This window comes from Lepidochelys olivacea (assembly GCF_965140295.1).
Source record: "Lepidochelys olivacea isolate rLepOli2 genome assembly, chromosome: 8".
Classification (NCBI taxonomy): Eukaryota; Metazoa; Chordata; order Testudines; family Cheloniidae; genus Lepidochelys; species Lepidochelys olivacea.
The window spans coordinates 45719080-45745489 of record NC_140418.1 but is presented as its reverse complement, the minus strand read 5'-3'; the positions used below and the strand labels follow the sequence as shown (position 1 = coordinate 45745489).

General features: G+C 45.2%; 1 protein-coding gene across 4 annotated transcripts in view; it reads left to right on the top strand.

Annotated features, from left to right (window-relative positions):
• SUCO (SUN domain containing ossification factor) overlaps positions 1 to 26410 on the top strand; it is a 134207-nt gene that overhangs the window by 48483 nt on the left and 59314 nt on the right. For 3 of the 4 annotated variants that reach the window (XM_084637822.1, XM_084637821.1, XM_084637820.1), the window contains exon 1: positions 3269 to 3576. The exons of the other annotated variant lie outside the window; for it this stretch is intronic. In XM_084637822.1, the coding sequence (XP_084493948.1) occupies positions 3512 to 3576 (65 nt within the window). In that variant the 5' untranslated portion in view covers positions 3269 to 3511. Of the gene's footprint in view, positions 1 to 3268; positions 3577 to 26410 lie in introns of those variants that run through there. 4 annotated transcript variants of the gene reach the window in all.

Sequence of the window (26410 nt, the reverse complement as noted above, 5' to 3'; positions counted from 1 at the left end):
GACAGAAACAAAGGGAGGGGATCGAGACCACAGTCAGGACGGGATACAGCTATGGATTATGCCAGGGCAGTCACTAGAGTGGCCGGGCTGCAGCGGGAATCTGTTTTGACATCTTGTCCGAGGGCCTGTAAATCTTGGCTATGGCCCTGTATCCATGCATTCTCCTTTAACTTCAATGTAGTAAAATTCCTTCCCTGGTCATGGTAAAATTCACGCCTCGTCAAATGGCATAAATGAAGAAGGTTATGGAGAAACATGTAAGTATCAGATGCAACACCTGTCTCCTCCTGGAGATGCTTGTCCAGATCCTCAGCTGGGGTAAATCAGCACAGTACCCTTGATGCCTGTGGATGCCAGTGGATCTACCCTGATGTACACCAGCTAGGGATCTCAGACAAAGTTGTTATTAACCAGGAGGACCCAAAGAAACATTATACCTCACTGTAACTGCACTCTTCAGTGCAACCTTTAATTACTGTGAACTTGTCACCAGTGCTCATTATAGGTGAACCTGGTTGCCTGACACTTTCCATTACAAGACTCCATTTTTAGGTACTTCTAACTTTGCCAAACTTTAATAGTTTAAGCTGAACTTTTCAATGCCTCGGGCTGGATTTTTTTGAGGGAACGTTTTAACCAGAATGGTTCAGTCATTTCAGATGTTCCTGTGCTTCTTAATTTGTCCCCCTGGTGCATACGCATTATGATACAGCCTTTAATTATTTGATCACATTCTGTTTTTCCACAGGACCCTGCCCCATTCAATGGACAGGCTGGATAATGTACTGCGGATGAAGCAGGGTTGTGCAGTGAAGGAGTCTGTTGTCTGCCTCGTTTGTGGCAGGATTTGGAAGCCCCCAACCCCTGCCGCTTGAGGGTGTTTTACTAGGCAGCTTTCCCTAAGGCAGTGTTTTCCAAACTTGGGACGCCGTTTGTTCAGCGAAAGCCCCTGGCGGGCCCAGCCAGTTTGTTTACCTGCCACATCCGCAGGTTCAGCCGATCATGGCTCCCACTGGCCACGGTTCGCTGTGCCTGGCCACTAGGGGCTGTGGGAAGCAGCAGCCAGTACGTCCCTCGGCCCTCGCCACTTTCCGCAGCCCCCATTGGCTGGGCACTGCGAACTGCGGCCATACAGCCTGACATGTGTGGTGAAGGCTGACCTTTCTTTGGCGGATTCATCTAGCGGTATCTGCCAGTACCCCTTGGGTAAGTCCAAGGTAGAGATGAACTGGGCCTGTCCCAGTTTCTCTAATAGTTCATCTGTGCGTGGACCTGCGGACACAGCAGGTAAACAAACCAGCTGGCCCCGCCAGTGACTTTCCCTGCACAAGTGGTGTCCCAAGTTTGGGAAACACTGCCTTAAGGGGTAGCGCAGTGCCTGGGATACAGGAGACCTGGGTTCTAGTTAGGGTTGCCAGGTGTCTGGTTTTCGACCGGAACGCCCAGTCGAAAAGGTACCCTGGCGGTTCTGGTCAGCATCACCGACCGGGCCATTAAAATTCTGCTTGGCGGCGCAGTGCGGGCCTGGGGTAAGGCTGGCTCCCTACCTGCCCTGGCTCCGCATGGCTTCCGGAAGCATCTCCAGGTCCCTGCAGCCGCTAGGCACATAGGCAGCCAGCGATGCTCCGCATACTGCCCCCATCCTGAGTGCCAGCTCCGTAGCTCCCATTGGCTAGGAACTGCAACCAATGGGAGCTGCGGGGGCGGCGCCTGCAGGCACGAGAGCAGCATGCAGAGCCTCTCTGGCCGCCCCTGGGCCTAGGGGCCATAGGAACCTGACAGCCACTTCCTAGGAGCTCCTGCAAGTGCTGCTAGGACCGCGCACCCTGAACCCCCTCCCACATCCCAACCTTCTGCCCCAGCCTGGAGTCCCCTCCCACATCCAAACTCCCTCCCGGAGCCCACAACCCCCCACGCCTCAACCCCCTTCCCCAACCCTGAGCCCCCTCCTGCACCCCAAATACCTCATCCCTGGCCCCAGCCCCGAGCCCCCCCCCACAACCGAAGCCCTCACCCCCGTCCCGCACCCCTGCCCCGCCCGGTGAAAGTGAGTGAGGATGGGGGAAGAGTGAGCAAGGGGGGAGGGGGATGGAGCAAACAAGGAGCAGGGTCTCGGAGAAGGGGTGGGGACAAGGTTGTTCAGTTTTGTGCAATTAGAAAGTTGGCAACCTTAGTTCTAGTCCCAGCTCTGCCACTGGTCTGTTGGGTGCCTTGCTTCCCCACTCTGTGCCTCAGTTTCCCCATTTGTAAAATTGGGTTAAACAGAGCATGGGCTAGGTTGGGTAAAACGTCCCTCAGACCTTGGAAGGGAGGGATAGCTCAGTGGTTTGAGCATTGGCCTGGTAAACTCAGGTTTGTGAGTTCAATCCTTGAGGGGGCCATATAGGGATCTAGGGCAAAAATTGGGGATTTGTCCTGTTTTGAGCAGGGGGTTGGACTAGATGACCTCCTGAGGTCCCTTCCAGCCCTGATAGTCTATGACCTATGACTAGAACAGCATCAAGGCCCTGGAAAACTACAACCCCCAGCCTCCTCAGAGAGCGTTGGCCAATGGCTGCCAGCCTTAGGGCTGTAGCGATGCATGCTGGGATCCAGCCGAGAGCTACGGTGTCCCGCGGACTTGCTCACCCAACCTAGTCTTGGGCCACAAAACCTCTCACTTTCCCTCCCCGCCCATTCTCCATGAGCCGCCCCTTTAGTTTGCCCCGGCTCAGGAACTTTCACCTTCGGGGACCTCAGCCCCCACCAATCAGGGCTCAGCTCTCTCGGGGCGGCGCCCACAGGAAGCCTGAATATCGCTAGGTCAATACTGACAGGTTTCAGTGCTAGCCGTGTTAGGCTGCTACCAGTCGCCCGGAAACGTTTATCATTATGTTGTAACTCATTTCGCTTATCTGTATATTTTTGTTGTTACTTCTATTATTAATTCTTCTAAAGACGCTTAAATCGGTCCTGGCTTTGGGGAGGGCGCCCCTGGTTCGCCGCTCTCTGAGAGGGACCGATGCCGAGAGAAGACTACAACCCCCAGGGTGCGAGGGTCTTTTGAAGAGGCCCTTCCGTTTTGTAGTCCAATCACAGTGGGAGTTCTGACTGCGGGCTGGGGATGGTATCAGTCAGTGGTCCCTCTGAGCCAATCACTGTGAGGGGTGGGAGGAAGCCAGCGAATGTGCAGGCCCAATTGTGTTCTGGCGACGAGTGGAGGCGTGGTTTATGTGAGGGGAGGTGACGTGACGCGTCTTCTTCCAGCTCAGCGCGTGAAGGGGGGGACTTGGGGGGAGGGTAACGGCTCCGCTGGGTCCGCTCGCGCTGCGCTGACCTGGAGAGCGCTCCGAGACGGGGGCAGCGGCGCGAGGCGGGTGGAAGTGTCTGAACCCCCAGCGAGGCTCCGGCCCCGGCCCCGGCGCTCCAGCCCCGGCCCCGGCGCTCCAGCCCCGACGCTCTCGTCCCCCTCGGCAGCAGGCGGGAGGATGCGCCGCCGCCTCCTTGCCGCGGGAGGCAGAAGGGGGAGACGATGAGGAAGCCGCCCCGCCGGCTCCTGGCCCTGGCTTCCTGCCTCTTCTTCTGCTCCCTTCTCTGGTGAGTGGGTCTCTGAGCCCGGGGCAGGGGGCTGAGCCGGGGGGAGCCCTGCCCCGGGCTGGTAGGGGCGGTGGTCTCACCGACCCCTCTTCATGCCGGACTCCGTGGCCACTCCGAGCACTCCCCCATCCCGAGCCCCTTCCCAAATGGAGCACGGGGGTCGCATTTGTTGTGTATGGCGGGCTCCCCCACTCCAGTGGGGCCCTGGCTGTGGGGCACGTTCTCCCTCACCTGTGCTGTGTATGGCGGGCTCCCCCACTCCAGTGGGGCCCTGGCTGTGGGGCACGTTCTCCCTCACCTGTGCTGTGTATGGCGGGCTCCCCCACTCCAGTGGGGCCCTGGCTGTGGGGCACGTTCTCCCTCACCTGTGCTGTGTATGGCGGGCTCCCCCACTCCAGTGGATCCCTATGGCACTGGGTATGAGGGGTGCCTTCCCTCACCCATGCTGTGTCTATTGCAGGCTCTGCCACTCCCATGGGGCCCTATAGCCCTGTATATGGGGGTTGTCTTTCCCCACCTGTGCTGTGTGCTGGGCTTTCCCTGCTTTTCCCTGGTCTTATAGCCCTGGGAATTAGGGGTGTCTTCCCTTGTGCTGTTTGGTGGGATTCTCCACTCCTGTGGGACCCTGTAGCCCTGGGTGTTGGAGGGTTGGGGTGGTCTTCCCCCCCCCCCCCCGTGCTGTGAGTGGTGGGTTCTCCTGCTCCCAGTCACCCAAGTTTCCAGAGGAGATTTCCTTCCAGTTAGTATCTCCTTCCTGTGGCTTAGATACCTCTTCCCACAAAGATCCTGTGCTGCCCCCATAATCTCCAGTGACAGGTGTATTGACTTCCCTTCTGCGGGACACTGCATCTAAATTGCTGTACCAGCAAGCAAATCCCAATAATCAACTCCCATGTATGCTGCATTCATGGTGGCAGGAGAAGCAATGTTAGTGTAATTTGGAAAGTGCTATGGGGCCTTTTAGGATGGAAGACCTTGTCTAATCACAGAATGGGATTGTCTCTCTGTTGCAGCCAGGGCTGAGCTTAATGGTTTACAAAGTGATTTAAGATCCTTGGTTGGGAAATATCTCTTCTACTCCCACCCATTGTGTGCTTGAGGTGACCAGGACCATCACCCCTAGTGAAGTAGTTGACGGTTGGGGTGTCTTTAAACTCCGTGGAATCCTGGGGATGACTTACAGCAATGTTTCTCAACTTTTTTGATACCAGGGACCGGCTTGCTGCCTTCCTGAACTGTCAGAAAAATCTCAGAGACCAGCACCGGTCCATGGGCCGGTTGTTGAGAAACACTGACTTACTGTATTAACTTTCATTTAGCTATCTCACTTTTCACTTTGGCTGAATATTATTGTGGTGACCATGTCCTTTGACAGGGCTAACATATTTTCTTCATAGCCTGTTTGTAAAGAATTTTGTGATCCTATGGCACCACCATCCTTTCAGGCACGTAATCTTAGTGTCTTCTTCAACTCTGCTGCCTCTCTAGACTGCACATTTAGGCCATTTCAAATTCTTCCAGTTTCTTTCTCTAATATTTTTGAAATCCAGGCTTTCTTCTAAATTCATATTACTAGAGCTGTCATCGAGGTCTGTGTCTTCCATCCAGGCTACTGCAGCCTTTTCCCCTCTGGTTTTCCTGACCCCCATTTCCCACTGTGTGCCCCCTTACTCTTCAGATACATTGCAGCTAAAATAACCCTGTTTTGTTTTCTGATCATGTCATCCCCTTCATCACATCAAATGTCGTCTTGTCTTTAAATTTTAAAATTATGCACAACATAGCCTGTCAGGCCAGGATGTGAGACGCAGATCTGAAGACCAGTTTGCTCTCGATTATGCCAGCCTCTATTTTTTCCCACAGACACCTTTGTGCTTGCTTCTTTACACATGGAATGCACTCCCTGAACTAGTCTGTAAAACTTGTTCTGTTACCTTCCAAGTCCTTGAGGTCTACTTATGCTGTAATGCCTAAGATAAGGTGCCAACCAATAATGACTAGACAACTGACTCAAAGGGACTTTAAAATTTATTTTTAAAAGCTGTGTATATATATGTGGCCTGTTAATGTGATCTTGCTGTTTCCCTTGGCCTCGTTCTTCTGTTATTCCAACAGTGGCATCTTTTTCTAAATTATTGTAAGCTTTTGAGGCAGGGGCTGTCCTTCTGCTGTTTTTAAGTGCTATTGCTATGTAGAAGATAAAATAATCTTGAAGCTGCAAACAGAAGTAAATAGGAAGTAATAATACATCTAGAGAGAGAATGGTATAGACTTCACAGAAATCTGTGGAGAGGGAAGTTGGTAAATGCACACTCCATGTGGGGTTTTATTGAATGTTAATGGAAAGTGAGAGAATTTGGGGAGGGGATATTTCCATGTATTCCTTTCCAATTTCATAAATAATTGAACTGAACTGACTTAGTTGCTTGCTTGTCACATTTCACATATGACTGCCAGAGGAGAGTCACTTTGTAGCCTCCTCAGATTGGTGCGCCCAAAACACCCAAGAGGCACGTGTTAGAAGTTCTTAAAGAAGTTGCAAACTTATGTTGAAGTAAGAGAATTTCTCTCTGTATATATTTTTGTTACCAGTCAATCTTGTAGACAGTATGAGCTCTTGAAAGTTATTGCCAGTGGATCATTGCTTTCCTTTTCCTCTGAAATCTATTTAATTTTGGTTACTTTTTTGAAGGATAACGGGTGATGCGGGATTCTCTTTTAAAAACAAATTACTACTTAAACCACTGAACTTGACTTTTTGAAAAATCTTAGAATAAAAAATCAATATAACATTTTTGTACTAAAGCTGTTAAGGGGATTCTCCACTTGAACAAACTACAAACATTTAGAGAATTAAGAGGGCAAGAATTAAAGGAACACCCTCAACGTTGTAAGAGAGTTGTGCGCAGAGTACTTCATTCTGTAACATTGTAAATATTTTGCTGCTTGTGAAAACAAACATTTTTAAGTATCTGTAAATGGACAGTGCACTATGATTAATAGCTGAGGGTCCAATCCTACAGTTAGCTCCATATGGGTGGACTAATGAGTAGCTCCTTGAATTGCATTTCCCCGGGGGCATGGGAGTCAGCCTGTGCAGTCAATTGCATGATTGGGGCTCAAGGTTTGTAACTCTACCAGAAAACATTGAGGCAAACTGTACTAATAGCTTAAAGCAGGGATCGGCAACCCTCGGCCTTTGCCGCTTCCTGCAGCCCCCATTGGCCTGGAATGGCAAACCGCGGCCAGTGGGAGCTGCGATCAGCCGAACCTGCGCACGCTGCAGGTAAACAAACCGCCCTGGTCTGCCAGCAGATTTCCCTGACAGGCCGCGTGCAAAAGGTTGCTGATCCCTGGCTTAAAGATTTCTAGCACAAATCTCTCAGCTCATCCCTTTTTTAAGGTTGTGTGTGGGGGGGTGGGGGGATTCAGGAAGAATCTAGCAAATAGTTCAAGTTGTTGGAAGATGAGAATTGTTATAACCCGTGTTTAAACAGTTAGTTGCCATTAGCTTTTCATACACAGATTTAACCTATTGAGCAAAACTGTATTGGGGTGTTTTAATGGTTTCCACAAGGGTTTTTTATCCATTAAACAATGAAGATACTTAATAAAAGTAGAATAATTTCTTCTTTCTTTCTTGCATACGTGCATTAATCTCCTCAGTGTCGTGTTTGGGGCTGATAACAAATTAAGTGTTCCAAAGCTGAAATTCATTAATAATGGAACAGGTTGTCCTCTTAAGTTCCCTGCATTTTAAGAATACAACTAGCTTCTTTTATTAGTAACTGTTATACAGAAGGTCACAGCAACTTTTATCTGTTCCATGGTAGAGTAAGAAAAGTTAGGATCCCTTCTTCTTGGTTATAAGAGTGCCAAATTCTGCAGATTACTGAAAAGAAATGTGCTGTTTCTGTATCATAAGGTAACTGTTAAATTTCACTCGATTTTAGTTTGAGAGAAACTTGCTCTGAGATTTTTTTTGTTACCTTTTGTTATCTCTAAAGCATTCAAGGATGGACACATTCTTCTGTCAGGCAAGGTTGTACTGTAGTTTCTGTCAACTTCAGCGGTAAAATTGCAGACTCTTTACTATCCCAACTTGCTCCAACACTCTTCTTGGTGTCTCTCTTTTTTTTAAATAGTCTAGATCAGTGGTTCTCAACCTAATTACCATTGTGGGCTCCATTCAAAAGTACTTGTATTGCCCTGTGGATGTGACATGGACCACAGTCCTGTGCTGATTAGGCTGCAGGTTGAGAACCGCTGGTCTAGATGTGGTAAGGAAATAAGATTGGTACAACTCTCATTCTTTTAAAATAGTTCTCTAAAGTGAACTTTGTGTTGGTAGAAGGTGCTGGTTGGGCAACAATAGAGATTAAAGTACTCTCTACAGAATGGCAGCACAACTTTCTCCAACTTTCAGTTGTGGTATGGACACTTGATGATGGGTAAGAAATCCAAGAATACTAACTCTCATTTCCTACTAGCCACCAAATAATCCTCTAATATTTAAGGGACACCTGCTTAGACTTCAATAAAATATGACTAAATTTCAAGTGTCTGCACACATGCCAGTGAGTTCTTATGACAAATGTTGTGGCTCTACAATCACATTTCCTCGTTATTAAAGTTTTTTCTATGAAAAACCTCCACTAACACGGCATGGCTGTTTCTACAGGGGAAAGTAACAATGACACAGACTACAAGAAATGATCAGATATACAAAGGAAACTAGGAAAGATCTTCTTCTTCTATTTCTGTTACCATGGTTATAATACTTTTAGCCCCTGTAGATATGGCTTGCAGCCATTCAGACTCTTAATCTCACTCTTTAATTGGACTTCCTTAGTTCTCCTAGGTCAGCTAGATAATTCCTGAGTTTGAACCAAAGTAAATTTTACTTGAAAGTGTTTTTACCTGTTCCAGCTGTGGATTCTAAGAAACCTAAAAGAATCTAGAAAAATCTCAACTTTGGTATTCCCATATTTCTTGTAACTTGGCCATTTGGGTACTCATTATGCACTTAACTTTACATTTGTGATCCTCTATAAACATGTATATTTATAGGGATAGTTCCTCTTTTAAAGATTACAGCTATCTTCTGTATTAAGTCAAAAAGAAAAGGAGTACTTGTGGCACCTTAGAGACTAACCAATTTATTTGAGCATAAGCTTTCGTGAGCTACAGCTCACTTCATCAGATGCATACTGTGGAAAGTGTAGAAGATCTTTTTATACACACAAAGCATGAAAAAATGGGTGTTTACCACTACAAAAGGTTTTCTCTTCCCTCACCCCACTCTCCTGCTGGTAACAGCTTATCTAAAGTGATCACTCTCCTTACAATGTGTATGATAATCAAGTTGGGCCATTTCCAGCACAAATCCAGGGTTTAACAAGAACGTCGGGGTGGGGGGGAGGGGTAGGAAAAAACAAGGGGAAATCGGTTACCTTGCATAATGACTTAGCCACTCCCAGTCTCTATTCAAGCCTAAGTTAATTGTATCCAATTTGCAAATGAATTCCAATTCAACAGTCTCTCGCTGGAGTCTGGTTTTGAAGTTATAGGGCTTCTTTTCCATGGGTCCAGGTGATGAAGATGTCATCAATATAGCACAAGTAGAGTAGGGGACGTTAGGGGACGAGAGCTGAGGAAGCGTCGTTCTAAGTTGGTGTAGAGGGCTTCTACATCCATAGTGGCCAGGATGGTGTTATCAGGAAGATCACCGATGGATTGTAGTTTCCTCAGGAAGTCAGTGGTGTCTCGAAGGTAGCTGGGAGTGCTGGTAGCGTAGGGCCTGAGGAGGGAGTCTACATAGCCAGACAATCCTGCTGTCAGGGTGCCAATGCCTGAGATGATGGGGCGTCCAGGATTTCCAGGTTTATGGATCTTGGGTAGTAGACAGAATATCCCAGGTCGGGGTTCCAGAGGTGTGTCTGTGCGGATTTGATCTTGTGCTTTTTCAGGGAGTTTCCTGAGCAAATGCTGTAGTTTCTTTTGGTAACTCTCAGTGGGATCAGAAGGTAATGGCTTGTAGAAAGTGGTGTTGGAGAGCTGCCGAGCAGCATCTTGTTCATATTCCGACCTATTCATGATGACGACAGCACCTCCTTTGTCAGCCTTTTTGATTATGATGTCAGAGTTGTTTCTGAGGCTGTGGATGGCATTGTGTTCCGCACGGCTGAGGTTGTGGGGCAAGTGATGCTGCTTTTCCACAATTTCAGCCCGTGCACGTCGATGGAAGCACTCTATGTAGAAGTCCAGTCTGCTGTTTTGACCTTCAGGAGGAGTCCACCTAGAATCCTTCTTTTTGTAGTGTTGGTAGGGTGGTCTCTGTGGATTAGTATGTTGTTCAGAGTTGTGTTGGAAATATTCCTTGAGTCGGAGACGTCAAAAATAGGATTCTAGGTCACCACAGAACTGTATCATGTTCGTGGGGGTGGAGGGGCAGAAGGAGAGGCCCTGAGATAGGACAGCTGCTTCTGCTGGGCTAAGTGTAGTTGGATAGGTTAACAATATTGCTGGGTGGGTTGAGGGAACCGTTGCTGTGGCCCCTTGTGGCATGTAGTAGTTTAGAAAGTTTAGTGTCCTTTTTCTTTTGTAGAGAAGCAAAGTGTGTGTTGTAAATGCCCCATCATCTCAGGCATTGGCACCCTGACAGCAGGATTGTCTGGCTATGTAGACTCCCTCCTCAGGCCCTACGCTACCAGCACTCCCAGCTACCTTCGAGACACCACTGACTTCCTGAGGAAACTACAATCCATCGGTGATCTTCCTGATAACACCATCCTGGCCACTATGGATGTAGAAGCCCTCTACACCAACATTCCACGCAAAGATGGACTACAAGCCGTCAAGAACACTATCCCCGATAATGTCATGGCTAACCTGGTGGCTGAACTTTGTGACTTTGTCCTTACCCGTAACTATTTTACATTTGGGGACAATGTATACCTTCAAATCAGCGGCACTGCTATGGGTACCCGCATGGCCCCACAGTATGCCAACATTTTTATGGCTGATTTAGAACAATGCTTCCTCAGCTCTCGTCCCCTAACGCCCCTATTCTACTTGCGCTATATTGATGACATCTTCATCATCTGGACCCATGGAAAAGGAGCCCTTGAGGAATTCCACCATGATTTCAACAATTTCCATCTTAACATCAACCTCAGCCCGGTCCAGTCCACACAAGAGATCCGCTTCCTGGGCACTACAGTGCTAATAAACGATGGTCACATAAACACCACCCTATACCAGAAACCTACTGACCGCTATTTCTACCTACATGCCTCCAGCTTTCACCCAGACCACACCACACGATGCATGGTCTACAGCCAAGCTCTGTGATACAACCGCATTTGCTCCAACCCCTCAGACAGAGACAAACACCTACAAGATCTCTGTCAAGCATTCTTACAACTACAATACCCACCTGCGGAAGTGAAGAAACAGATTGATAGAGCCAGAAGAGTTCCCAGAAGTCACCTACTACAGGACAGGCCTAACAAAGAAAATACCAGAACTCCACTAGCAGTCACCTTCAGCCCCCAACTAAAACCCCTCCAACGCATTATTAAGGATCTACAACCTATCCTGAAGGATGACCCAACACTCTCACAAATCTTGGGAGACAGGCTAGTCCTTGCCTACAGACAGCCCCCCAACCTGAAGCAAATACTTACCAGCAACCACATACCACACAACAGAACCACTAACCCAGGAACCTATCCTTGCAACAAAGCCCGTTGCCAACTGTGCCCACGTATCTATTCAGGGGACACCATCACAGGGCCTAATAACATCAGCCATACTATCAGAGGTTCGTTCACCTGCACATCCACCAATGTGATATATGCCATCATGTGCCAGCAATGCCCCTCTGCCATGTACATTGGTCAAACTGGACAGTCTCTATGTAAAAGAATAAATGGACATAAATCAGATGTCAAGAATTATAACATTCATAAACCAGTCGGAGAACACTTCAATCTCTCTGGTCACGCGATTACAGACATGAAAGTTGCGATATTACAACAAAAAAACTTCAAAACCAGACTCCAGCGAGAAACTGTTGAATTGGAATTCATTTGCAAATTGGATACAATTAACTTAGGCTTGAATAGAGACTGGGAGTGGCTAAGTCATTATGCAAGGTAACCGATTTCCCCTTGTTTTTTCCTACCACTCCCCCCCACCCCGACGTTCTTGTTAAACCCTGGATTTGTGCTGGAAATGGCCCAACTTGATTATCATACACATTGTAAGGAGAGTGATCACTTTAGATAAGGTGTTACCAGCAGGAGAGTGGGCTGAGGGGAGAGAAAACCTTTTGTGGTGGTAACACCCATTTTTTCATGCTTTGTGTGTATAAAAAGATCTTCTACACTTTCCACAGTATGCATCTGATGAAGTGAGCTGTAGCTCACGAAAGCTTATGCTCAGATAAATTGGTTAGTCTCTAAGGTGCCACAAGTACTCCTTTTCTTTTTGCGAATACAGACTAACACGGCTGTTACTCTGAAACCTGTATTAAATCAGTGGAGCAATAAAGATCCATAATTTATGGGACAGCAATTAAAACAGGTGTATCATTAATTTTCTTGTGTTTTTTGGATTAAACCGTTATGTTTTGGAACTTCATCTGGACGTAAAACTTTGAGACAAAATGCACAAAGTACTGCTAAAATACAGGAAAAACCACATCTTTCTAAAAACAAACCTGGATCAAGGGCATACTGACCCTGGTAATTGATGAGAACGGGATGTTTGAATGGTTTTAGATGACTGCTTTTGATGCCAGGCTTCCATGCCCTATCAGTAATCAAGGGCAACATTAAGGAACTAAGCTTTAGGAATACGTTCCTCTAAAAATATATATGTTGATATGGGTCAGAGTTCCGATTACATGAAGCATTTGTCAGGCAGTCCTAAGGGACCTGGGAAATGTGTAAAGGATATTGTGTGTTTGCAAAACACTGTTCTTCGGCCCTCGGTGGTAACCTCAGGAAACAGTCAGTGTGTATCATGCTGAACTTAACACTTAATAGTTTTGGTTTTCTGCAAAGCCAATTAAATGGTGCAGCCCCGGAAGCTTTGAGATCACTTTGGGATTCTTTGATACTTAATTGCATAGCATTTGCTGCTTTGTTTGAATTCAGACTATTTTTGATGGCTATTTAAACACTAAATAAAATGGTATAAATTGTTTTGAATCCAGCTTTTGTCCACTACTACTAGCATTTTCAGAAGCATTGTTGGACCTCAGGTTGATGAATGAAATGACTTTTGTAATCTTGACTTCTATAGCACCTTCCATCCCAGAATCTGAAAGTGCTTCACATGTCAGTTTAGCTTTACAAATCCTTATGAAGCAGGTATTACCCCATTTCACAGGTGTCGGGAGAGGGAGAATGAAGCACAGAGAGGTTAAAGACTTTTCGACAAGAGAGATTTTGGTCCTGGTGTAGCTATGCTGGTACAGAATCCCCACTGCAGTTGTGCTACACTAGTGGAAAGCAGGGCATTCACCCCCTGTGAGTTATTCAGTAGGGCACAATGGAAGCACGTCTACATATCTATGCTGGGGAATTGAACCAGAGTGGCTACATTGGTGCCAAAATCTCTAATGTGTAAAAGCCTGAAATAACTTGTTCAGGGTCAGTGGCATGGCCTGGAGTAGAACCCAGGTGTCCTAATTCCCAGTCCTGTTTACTAAATACAAGATAATTCATCCTTCCCTTCCTGTAACAAATTAATTACATGAAAACTCATTATGAACTTTAACATTAAAGTTGAACTAAAATACTTTCCTCCCTAGTTTTCTTGTCTTTTATACTAACAGTCTTATTGGCACAAATTATATAAGGTTACATGGATTTGTATGTTTGCTGGTTTATTACAAGCTTTCATAACTGAAATAACTGTTAGGGGGAAAAAATCTCAAATCTTGATCCTCTAAATAATAAACATTGCAAATTTTCCTTCTATGGCTGCCAGTCACAGAGGCTTCCAGAGATGCTGCACCAAGTCCTCCTTTCCCAAGAGGATACACTGCAATGCCTGCATAGCAGTTGTTGTTTGCTAGTTTTTTCTTGTACAACAGCTCAAACTTGCCCTCTTGCCACAGATGGAATCAGGCTCTAGCCAAACTAGTTACCACAGTGGTGGGCAGTCTCCATTAGTGGCTCAACTGTTGCAAGCTAAATTGTAGGGATGAGGGAAGCCCTTCTTTCCCCCCATGTACTATGGATGAAATTATTCCTCTTGCGTCAGTGATTGGAAAAGAGGCTGGGTAACAATGGCAGAAGGAGATTTTGCTGCATATATTCAGTGAATACAACTCGCATCGATTTTTCCTCTCCTCTCATTTGTCCTCTTCCCTTCCCCCTCAAAAGTCCTGAGTTAGGAGTGCACTCTGCGAGGCTCAGTGCCATCCTCTGAGTATGTCTACACTGTACTAAAACACTGGTGGCTGATCTGTGTCAGCTGACTCAGGCTTGGGCTGCAGGGCTATAAAACTGCAGTGTAGATGTTCAGGCTTGGGCCAGTCCCAGAGCCTGGGCTCCAGCCCGAGTCCAAACATTTACACTGCAGTTTTATAGCCACGCACCCTGAGCCCCACAAACCCGAGTCAGCTGAAACAGGCCAACCATGGGTGTTTTATTGCAGTGTAGACATACCCTTTGTGAGACTCGGTGCCACCCTGTATTTGAGGCTTAGTGCATCAGTGTATGAGAGGCTGTCAGAAGAAGAGACAGACCAAAGATAGGGGATCATAGGAAGCTCACTCTCCGGAGTGTACAAAGCAACTCTACAATTCCGTTTCATTGTTGTTGTTTTTTTGTTGATGAATTGGAACAGGCAGTCTTTGCAGCAGGCTGGTCTCTCTTCTGCATAGAGATCTTAACATTTTAAATGGTATTGGGGTTCAGGACTTTTTTTTGTATTTCATTTAAATCTGTTCATAAAACTTTCTGCTATGGCATTAAAATGTTTAATAAATCAAAATAAAATTATTTCATACCTGTTGTGAAGAAACTTTTTGTGAAGAAACAGACTTAGGCACTCAGTTTTATATATTCAAAACCTCTTTTTCCATCTGCTGACTTCTAAGTGAAATGCATGTTCTGTGTATAGAGAATTTTATTGTGGAGGTGCGAATTGTGGCTCTGTAGCTAAAGATGAGTATTTTTCAATTAAAGCAGGGATTTGCATACTTTTAGAATATGAATTTATCTCTTGAGATCTACTTTGGCTACTTTTTTCTCAAAAACATAAATGTAGACTTTCACTGTAAGCCCTATTTTTATTCCACGCTAAATCCCTCAAGGAGGTCCTTTGAATTGAAGTGTTTCCTGTGGGTTTTTATGGTAACTTGAAATGAATTGGACAAACAGTTTCTGATGTATTGAGTTTTATTTTATTTTTTTAAGTTGTCTTCGAAAATTATTCAACTACCTCTGTGTCATGTCATATCTCAACGGTGGCTTGTCCTAGAAACTTCAAATTTGTTTGTTCAAGGTGTGAGAGAATCCTACTTAAATGGAAATGCAACCCTGTAATTATAGTCACTGCCATTACTCTGTGAGACCCTGCCTGTTGCAAAGACATGTCGTCTTCCAGTTTTCTTTCTCCTTCCCTGCAGGTGGTCTATTGCTCCTTAATTCTTTAAGCTGCTGTTTATTCTGCCTATTGTAATCTTTTTTTCCTTTTTGGTTTTTTTCCAATGAAATCACGTAATGCCCAAGGAAAAATACATCTACTTTATTCTTAATCTGTCCTTCAGAAAAGCCATGTTTCTTTTGAAATGGACTATAACTATTAGCCTGGAGTAAAATATTTCAAATTCTGCTCTTGGTGCTCTTTGGTGGTTGTCTGCTTGGAGAGGTTAGTGGCTTTTGGAGAATGCAGGCTAGAATGCTTTTTAGTTTAAAACAAGGTATTCTAAAACCTGAAATTAGTGAAATGGTGAAATCTGTGAAATCCATAACTTTTTCACAAGGAGGGTGGTGAATGGGTTACCTAGGGAGGTGGTAGAATCTCCTTCTTTAGAGGTTTTTAAGGCCAGGCTGGGATGATTTAGTTGGGGATTGGTCCTGTTTTGAGCAGGGGGTTGGACTAGATGACCTCCTGAGGTCCCTTCCAACCCTGAGATTGTAGGAAAACATTCCCATGTTTTTAAAATCTCTTGAAAATAGTTCATTAGGATTTGAACACTGCAGCATTGTGTTAGTGCAGGAGAACTAGAAATGTGAAACTGAGTACAAACAAAAATGAAACTCACTAATCAATCTTAATTTTCCAAGATGCAAAAGTCAAAGAAATCAGCATTAATGGTAAACATATTAAAAATATTTATCTAGGAGTGTTTAATAAACAATTTTTAACTTGGCATTGTTCTTTCAGACTATTTTCTGTCTAAGCTTACATCACTTAAAAGGGAACCTTTTTAGTCTAAAAGCTTTTAGCCCCATAAGATATCACAATAGGCCATTTCAGGACAGGAAGTTTATTATAAATCAGAGGTGGGCAAACTATGGCCCGCAGGCCGCATCTGGCCTGCCAGCTGATTTATTCTGGCCCTTGAGCTCCCACCTGGGAGCGGGGTCTGGGGCTTTCCTTGCTCCCATGCTCCAGTCGAGGAGCAGGGTCAGGGGCTGCTCCGCACATGCGTGCCACAGTTCCCAGAAGCAGTGGCATGTCCTCCCTCCAACTCCTACGTTTAGGGGCAGCCAGGGGGCTCCATGCGCTGCCCCGTCCGCAGGCACCACACCATTGGCTGGGAACTGCGGCCAATGAGAGCTGCAAGGGCAGTGCCTGTGGACAGGGCAGTGCACAGAGCCACATGGCCGCACCTCCACATAGGAGCCGGAGGCGGGATATGCTGCTGCTTCCGGGAGCCGCTTGAAGTAAGCGCTGCCCGGAGCCTGCACCCTGTATCATTTTTGTATTCAAAGTTATGAATATTGGCTGGGTACTTGTTTTATTTTAAGTAGCCTTAGTAAGGCATTTGGTCAGCTTCTTAAGAAAGGAATTTGCAAGTTAGGTGCCTAATCAAGAAACACTTAATGGACTATGGAACCTTGGAAGACTCCAATCCACATAAGAAGTCTACTTGGGACATTCAAGGTAGCACGTGAACAATGGCTGCCACCTCTAAAGTTTGAGTCATGCATGAACATGTGACTCCAAAACTCCAGCTTGCAACTGGATTCTGCATAGGAGAGAGAAGGGGGTCTCTACCCACAAGAGAGAGTCTATTGGAGACCCTTCCATTTGGTCTTCAGTTGGTTCAAGAGAGCCTCTCCACATCCAAAGGATACATGAAAGAAACTGAAATAAAGGACAGTAACCACAGGGGTGTGAGTGATTGCTGGACCCAGACTAGAAGGAGCCTAGTCTGTAAAAGAAACTTATTGGAACATCTTTGAGCGTGAGATTTCTTCTGTAATCACTTTCTTGCTGTATTAGATTTAGACTTGGGTGTTTTTATTTTGTTTTGTAATTTACTTCTGTCTGTTATCACTTGGAACCACTTAAATCCTACTTTTTGTATTTAATATCACTTTTTTCCGTATTAATACATACTCTGGGTTAATTAATACCTGGAGGGGACGGACAGCTGTGCATACTCTCTATCAGTGTCATAGAGGGCAAACAATTTATGAGTTTACACTGTTCAAGTTTTATACAGGGTAAAACTGATTTATTTGGCGTTTGGACCCCATTGGGAGCTGGGCATCTGAGTGTTGGAGACAGGAGCACTTCTTAAGCTGTTTTCAGTTAAGCCTGCAGTTTGCGGGACGTAGTTCAGACCTGGGTCTGTGTTGCAGCAGGCTAGCGTGTCTGGCTCAGACAAGGCAAGGTTCTGAAGTCCCAAGCTGCCAGGGAAAATGGGCTCAGACGTAGTCTCAGCACATCAGTTGGCAGCCACAACCCTGATCCCCGCCAGCCAAAGCCTGGAGCATCCTCCCAGCCTGGAGCATCCTCCTACACCCCAAATCCCTCATTTCCAGCCCCACCCCAGAGCCCGCACCTCCAGCCAGAACCCTCATCCCTTCCTGCACCCCAGCCCCAATTTCGTGAACATTCATGCCCTGCCATACAATTTCCATACCCAGATGTGGCCCTTGGGCCAAAAAGTTTGCCCACCCCTGTTGTAAATCTATTATATAAAGTGTCTGGCTGTTATACAGCATAATGGTTTTCAGACAAAATTTCTTATTCATACAGGTTGATAGAATCCTGCTAACAACCATGTTTTAACATTGCTGCTCTTTGCCATTTCTGCTTCCCGTGTGGCCAGCACTGAACAGAGCATAATGGCTGTCAGACTGTATTTGTTCTAGCCTTGTTCTAGAATAACTTCCCACCAGTAAGAGGACTGTTTTTAACATAGGTGTGAACTTTCTGCCACCACAGCTATGCTGAATGAAGCATCTTTTTAATTTTTTAACAAGAAACTCTGTTCTTTACTAGATTTCAAGAGCTTTAAAAATATTTAACAGTTATCACAGCTGAATGTACACCTGGTGTTTGCACAAACTTGTGTTTAAAAACCCCAGTGTGGGAGATGCGGGGGAGTAAGCATCAAAGCCATGTGCTTTATTACCTTCCTGTGTTCTGCACATTTCACATGAGGCATTGCTGTTTGTTTTTTCCAGTCAGAATGCATTAGTAGTATTTATGTATTTTTAATTTAATCTATCCACAAACTGTTCTATTAAGATGGTAAGATGGTCTGGTAAGATGGCCAGACCACATGTAGCTGTTTAATGTTCTTAAAACACCTGAACCTCCTTGAGACCAACAACCCTTATGAATATGACAACATTTAAAAGCTATTCCATATGCAACTAAATGTGTTGGTCAAATTTTCATTGGGTCCAAAATTTTTCATTCCTTCATCTCGTCCAGGTCTGCTACCAGCATAGTAAGATATTAACTTCATTGGATGGAGGGATAACCTTCTTTTTTAATTTTTTTGGTAGACTGGAAGCTCAAGAGTTGTCTAAGGGGGCCTTCAGATTCTCCTCCATTGCCTTATGAGCAGCCATGGCATCCATACTCTCTGTTTGCACATCTTTTTGCATCTATCTTGTATGGAGTCCTTAGCCCTTTTAATTCAAGCATGCTAGCAGGGAGAGCTGATAGTTATTGCCAACAAACTGCAAGAGAATTGCCAATTTAACTGTTTTTCCTGACTTTCTAAAGTTTAAGGGCATAATAAGAACATAAGTGGCCATATTGGGTCATAATAATGATCCATCTAGCCCAGTAATCCTATCTTCTGACATTGGCTGGTGCTATATGCTTCATAGGGAATGAACAGAACAGGGCAATTTATTGAGCAATCCATCTCGTTATCCAGTCCTGGTGTAGGAACAGCAGGAGCATGGGTTTGTGTCCCTGACCATGTTGGCTAATAGCCATTTGTGGACTATCCTCCAAGAACTAATTTTTTGAAGCCAGTTATTCTTTTGGCCAGGGGTGGTCAATTTATTTTTTGTCAGTGTCTGAATTTCTTGGTCAAGGTTTAGTCAAGATCCAGACTCCAGAAAAAATAATAATAATAAAAAAATCCCAATAATGATAGTAAGTAAATAAAATTATTTTTGGGGTCTGTTCAAAAGTGTCTGGCAATCTAGATTTAACCCATGGTCGACCTGTTGACTGCCCCTGCTTTTGGCCTTCACAGCATTCCCTGTCAATGAGTGCCATAGGTTGACTCTGCATTGTGTGAAGAAGTACTTCCTTTTGTTTGTTTTAAACCTGCTGCCTATTCATTTAATTGGGTGACCCCTGGTTCTTGTATTACGTGCAGGGGTAAATAATACTTCCTCATTTACGTTCTCCACACTTCATGATTTTATATTTCTCTATCATATCCCCCTTTAGTCCTCTTTTCTAAGCTGAACAGTCCCAGTGTTTTAAATCTCTCCTCGTATGGAAACTGTTGTATACCTCTAATCATTTTAGTTGCCCTTCTCTGTACTTTTTCCAATTCTAATATATATATTTGTATGGGGTGACCAGAACTGTACACAGTATTCAAGGTGTGGGTGTTCCATGGATTTATCTAGTGTCTTTATTATGTTTACAGTCTTATTTATCCCTTTCCTAATGTTTAATATTGGTAGCTTTTTTTTGGCTGTTGCTGCACGTTGAACAGCTGTTTTCAGAGAATTATCCACAATGACTCCAGGATCTTTGAGTGGTAACAGATAATTTAGATCCCATCATTTTGTTTGTATAGTTGGGATTGTTTTCCAGTATGCCATTACTTAGCATTTGTCAACATTCAGTTTCATCTGCCATTTTGTTGCTCAGTCATCCAGTTTTATGAGATCCCATTAACTCTTCACAGTCAACTTTGGACTTACAAAACTACTTGAATACTTACTGTCTGCAAACTTTGCCATCTCACCATTTACCCCTTTTTCCAGATTATTTGTGAGTTTTGAACAGGGACTGCTTCCAATACAGGTCCATGGGAACCGTGCTATTTGCGCCTCTCCAGTGTGAAAACTGACCATTTATTCCCTTTGTTTCTTGTCTTTTGACCAGTTACTGATACATGAGGACCTTCTCTCCTCTCTTCTCACATGACTGGAGAGCTTTTCTTAAGAGCCTTTGGTGAAGGCTTTCTGAATGTCTAAGTACACTATATCCACTGGATCACTCAAGCCCAAATGTTTGCTGACCCCCTCAAAGTATTCTAATAGATTTGAGGCATAATTTCCCTTTACAAAAGCAGCAATGACTCTTCACTAGCATATCGTGTTCGTCTGTGTCTGATAATTCTATTCTTTACTATGGTTTCAACCAATTTGCCTGGTACTGACTTACCGGCCTGCAATTGCCAGAATCACCTCTGGAGCCTTTTATTTATTTATTTATTATGACCTTCAAGGATGTTTTTCTTAAAACCTCAAACAACTGACACTGACTATGGGACAGATTTTTGAAAACACCAGTGGCAGTTAGGTGCCTACCTGATATTGGTGTTTTTTCAAAACCTATCTCATCTTCCTTAACACTGGGTGGGTTTAGGTTGAACTGATGCGAAGTTTAGGGGCTTATGCCTTTATCTAGTAGGTGGGAAGACCCTGGAAATAAGCATTTTTGATTATACTCTGTGCTTCATTGCCCACTGCTTGGAGTTGCCCCTGAACATAGGTCTGATTTTAAATTGTGTTGAACAAGTTCATGCTTTAAGTTCCCAATCTGATATGCCTCCAAAAATGAAGCCATTTTATTATGGGGAAAGTGGAAAAAATTTGTCTGGAACAAGGTGTGGTGGTTCATGTTTTATGGGTAGATCTCACAATGTATTGGCATAAGAAAATATCCCTTAAAAAGCAGTTTTGGTTTTCTTTGCCGAGGAGGTCCCTGTAGTATAATGTACCAGATGAATCTCCATGTGCCATCCTGGATGCCATCAGATAATTATGTTTACAGGGGTTCAATTTACTTTTGGCTAACTTGTCTAATTCACTCTTTCACTGGCTACTCACTTGGTGCTAACTCAGTTTTTGGTCCTTGACCAAAAACTACTACTATTCTAATAGTGTCTTCAGATAATAGTCTTCTGCATCAAGAATAACTGCTACCTTTTAAATGACTTTAAACAATGCGGAACTTATTAAGAGCTACGTTTAAAAAAACAAAACTGGACAGTCTACTAGATCAGCATCAGTTTCAAAGTCACTCAGATTTTACAATCATAACATTCTAATACAGCTTGGTTTGTTATGGATGCCTGGTTGTCAGTGGAACACTGCTAAATCATAACATCACACATACTATTTTATTCAGAAGTGGTGAGCTGATGTTTTTTTCCTTCCTCTTCAGTAAAGGAGAACAGCACATGCCTATCATATGAAGGGTAAAGTTTTCATCTTGTAAGCTTGGGCTAGCAGCCAAGACTTGGACTTGTATCTCTTCTTAACCTTAGGAATCCAGTGGGGCATCCAGGAAAGTCATGTGTAGAAATATACCAGTGAAAATGCCACATTGTTCTTTATCAGATTTAAATAGTTTCTGTTGCTGTCGTCATTGAACCATCCGTAGCAAACTTGAATTGTCATATAAAAACTTCTGCAAGGTCAGAGACTCTTAGAAACAGTGACTTATTCAGAGAGAGGGGGTAAATCTTAATGCCAAAAGAGAAATATATAATAACAAGGACAGGGAATGATAAAATCTTAATATTGACTAGAAAGCCTTAATGTCCAGATATTCTGAAAAAGACTGGTGGTAGTTTTAGCTATTCTCACTCAAGTACAAGGTATATTTTGTTACTCCTCGATAAGTGTGGAAATATATGTTTGATACTATCTGCACACTGATACATAATAAACAATAGTGTGGCATGTTTGGCCTGAGGCAAAGGAATTACTAACATTTGAAGAGGCATTTGCATTAAGGAACTACTTAAATGGGTTTGCTGTATCTTGGACTGGTAGAGCTGCAAATATTATACGAGTTAGCATGTTAAAAAAGGGCAAGATTCCCTTTTGGTCAAACAAAACAATTAACTCCCTGCACAAATGGATTCTATAAAATTTTGCCACTGATTACTAGAGCAGAAGGTGACTCTCAGTATAAGATTATATGCCAAATATACTCTATCTCCAAGTCTAACATCTGTTAACCAGTGTTTAGAAATATCTGCTTGGTTTTCTTTATACAAGCATTATTTAGTGCAGAGGTGGGCAAACTACGGCCCACAGGCCACATCCGGCCCACGGACCATCCTGCCCGGTCCCTGAGCTCCTGGCCGTGGAGGCTAGCCCCCGGCCCCTCCCCCGCTGTCCCTACTCCACTGCATCTGCACGGGCAGTGCGGCTTGTGCCCGCCCACCTCCCAGACTTTCCAATAAGCCTGTTCTGCCACTCTGAGCAGCATGGTAAGGGGATGGGAGGAGGAGGGGTTGGATAAGGGGCAGGAGGTCCTGGGGGGTAGTCAGGGGGCGGTAGGATGGGATGGAGGTTTGGGGGGGGGGCGGTCAGGAGACAGGGAGCGGGGGCTTGGATAGGGGGTTGGATCCTAGGGAGGCAGTTAGGGACGGGGGGTCCTGGGAGGGGGCGGTCAGGGGACAAGGAGTGGGTCGGGGGGCCTGTCAGGGGGCAGGGGTGTGGCTACAGGTTGGGGCAGTCAGGGGAAAGGGAGCAAGGGAGAGTTGGATAGGGGGTGGGGTCCTGGGGGGGCAGTTGGGGCAGGGGACCCCGGGAGGGGGCGGTCAGGGGACAAGGAGCGGGGGGTTGGATGGGTTGGGGGTTCTGAGGGGGGCGGTCAAGGGGTGGGAAGTGGGAGGGGGTGGATAGGAGGCAGGGGCCAGGCTGTTTGCGGAGTCAACCCCCATTTTGCAATCTCAATGTGGCCCTCGGGCCAAAAAGTTTGCCCACCCCTGGTTTAGTGGCATATTGTATCAAATCAGCAGGCTGCAGACTTTACTTGACCCTGTTTTTGAATGGATGCTTAAAATTAGAGTTTTTATAGAGAGGTATAGGTTAGAATTTTGGGTAGGAGGAGAAAGGTAACAGATGAAGACGTGCCAAGAAGGGGCTAGAGACTAGAGGAGGGTAAAATAGCTGCCCCATTTGAAAACACTCTTCTGTGTGTCTTTTTAGGTGGTATTCTTGGGGGGGGGGAGATTGGAAGTAGGGAATATCTGCAACATGAAGGCAAGATGACTCTGAATTTCAAATTAGAAGAATGATTCTGCCTGTTTGACGTGCCTGAATTATGATATTGTGGTGGTGATAATAGAACTGAAATGTCAAAACTGCAGAGGTTGGTGATTGTATATAGTTAAGCAATAGTTAGGAACATAAATATTTTCCGAATCGTTTCTTTTCGATCTTTGTTTCTGTAAATTACTTTAACTTAAACACCACTTGTGTTATTTACTCCTGTCTATTGTGGTGTTGAAGGTTTTAGTACTATTTTTAGAATAAACTTAATCCTCACCACAGAATCGTAATCATTTCAAACCACATGAAAATGTTTTTGTAAAACTTGTTCTGTTGGTTGTCACCCATTTATATTCACCTTTCTCTGGTTTTTAGCTTCTCTAGCTTACGGAGGTCAAAGCCGTGGCTTATGTACATGTGGTGATTTTGTTTTTGTTTTTTAAATTCTCCCCTACCTCTTGTGGAGGGGGGAAAAAGTAAGTTGTGATTTGTTTTTTCATGAGAAGTGAAATTGAGCTGCTTAGCTTGGGAACTAAAATGTCCAGCCCTGGTTAGTAAAGCTGATTGCACATTATGAAAAATCTGTTCCATAGATGCAGTACTCCTGGGGGAATTCTGCGCTATTGTGTGCATAATTAACGAGCCAGGCACATCTTTATTTTTATTTGTGCAGAAAAAAGCTTCTGCCGAAATGTTGCTGCAGTTCCACCTTTTGCCCACCAGAGGGCACTGGGGTGATAGACCACAGCAGCTGCTCCCAGCAAGATAAGGAAGGGAAAGAGTCTGCTGTATTCGCAGCACCTATCAGGCCAGGTCAGGAGACAGGGACTATGGGGAGACAGACAGCATGGTATGCTGTGGGGATCAGACGGGCTCATAAGGGCTAGTGGGGGAGGACAGCCTGGGACAGGAGCTGAATGGGAGTGGTGCCACAGGGCGACATCGTGATGGGGGAAGGGTGCAGAGCTACATAGGGACAGGGGAGTGGGTGGGTGTGGGTACAGAGCCATAAAGGGATGGGAGGAATGGGTGTCTGAGTGGGGGTGGAGGGACACATGGGAACATGGACAGATGTGACTGACTGAATGGGAGAGGCTAGGGATCAGCCAGGGTCTGTATGGGGGAATATCCCTAACAATCCCTTCTCCTCTCCCTTCCCCCCCATAATAAAAAAATAAAACACTGTTCCATACTTTCCCCACTCATACTCAACAACCCTCCAAGTTCACACCCAGATTCCTTCCCAACAATTTACTTCCCTCTCCCTCAGCTCCTCCGTTACCCCTGACTCTTTCAAGCCTTTGCACTGGTTCTGAGGGGGTGCAAGTATTGTAGTTTAAATGAATTATTACTCAGAGTTCTGTATTAATATGCCTAGTAAGGACTCTATTTGTCAAAAAACATTTCCTCAATCTTTTTTGTGGTATATATTGTTACAGACATACTTGCTGACAGGTATTTTGAAATAAATGACCAAAAATAATTGAAACTGGTATGATTATATTTTTGTTTTAACAAAATATGCAGAATCTTTAAATTTAATGTGCAGAATTCTTATTTTTTTGTTGCAGAATTCCCCAAGGAGTAATGCATTTACATTGCTATGCTTTGTCTATTTTGTTAAGCACAAGCCATCATGGACGCTACTTTTATTATTACACCCTATTTTAAGAGACATAGGCCACAACTATAGTAGGAAAATTGCTGCTTTTCATTCTGACAGTTCACAGAAGACTTCAGCTCAATCTGCATCTGCAATCAAAAAAGCAAACTCTGTTGATGTATAAGGAATGAGATTATATAGACCAGTAGTTCACCCTTACCTAGTGTATTGGGTGAAGTACTGGTCAACCCATCACAGAAAGGATGTGGCAGAATTGGAGGGGGTTCAGAGAAGGGCAACAGTGATTCGGATCCTGGGAGAAAATGTATTGAGTGCTTACCTCAAAAAAGAGAAGAAATAGGAAGGGACTTGATTAACAGATTAAAACAATTGGAGGTTGAAAAATCAAACAGGTTGTGAAATGCCAGATGTATAGTGCAGCTTTAATTCTTCTCCCTTGAATGATGCAAGGGTCCTGTGGAAAGAATATGATTGTGTAATTAAGCCTGTATTATAATTTATGTACATAAGGAGTCAGAACAAAGTTTGTGTGGGCAACTGTAAATCTTGCATTCCCTATCTTTTGACTTTGCCGTTTAAAAAACTTAACGTTTATATATGTAACTTCCTTTTTTATAGGACAAAACAAACTGTTAGGTGCAAATGTCACAACCCTCTGTTAACGCATCATAAGCAGAGTTTGAATCCTGAACCTTCATTTTTGCAGCGCAGATTACCATGGTTTGAGCTAAAGAACTAACTGAATTAGCTGGCAGGAAGGGAAGGTTATTCCCCAGAGGTGGTGGTGGTGCGAACAGACTGCTGGGTTTTGGATGTGATTGGGTGCGAGATTCTAACCTGGCCCAGTTCTCCCTCTTTCCCACCATGCACACACATCTACTATGGCAGTACAATGTCTGCTACTGCTTTGGCGGTAAGGTGAGCCTGGCCTTAGAACAGGGATGGGCAAACTAGAGCCGCGGGACTGTCCTGTCTGGCCCCTGAGCTCCCAGCTGGGGAGGCTAGCCCCTGGCCCCTCCCCCGCAGCCTAACCGTGCCATGCCACCAGTGCTCTGGCCTGCTGGGTAGTGCGGGCGGCGTGGCTGGCTGCAGTGGGGCTGTGAGCTCCTGCTGCTCCTCTGAGCAGCATGGTAAGGGGGCGGGGAGTGGGGGGGTTGGATAAGGGGCAGGGGTCCCGGGGGGGGCAGTCAGGGGATGGGGAACGGGGGAGGTTGGATAGGCGTGGGAGTCCTTGGGGGCCTGTCTGGGGGCGGGGATGTGGATAGGGGTCAGGGCAGTCAGGGGATGGGGAGCACGGGGGGTTGGATGGGGGTGGGGTCCTGGGTTGGTCAGGGGACAAGGAGCAGGGTGGGTTGGATGGGTTGGGAGTTCTGAGGGGGGCAGTCAGGGGGTAGGAAGTGGGGAGGGGGCGGATAGGGGGTGGGAGGCACAGCCTTTCCTACCCAGCCCTCCATACAGTTTCGCAACCCCGATGTGGCCCTTGGGCCAAAAGTTTGCCCACCCCTGC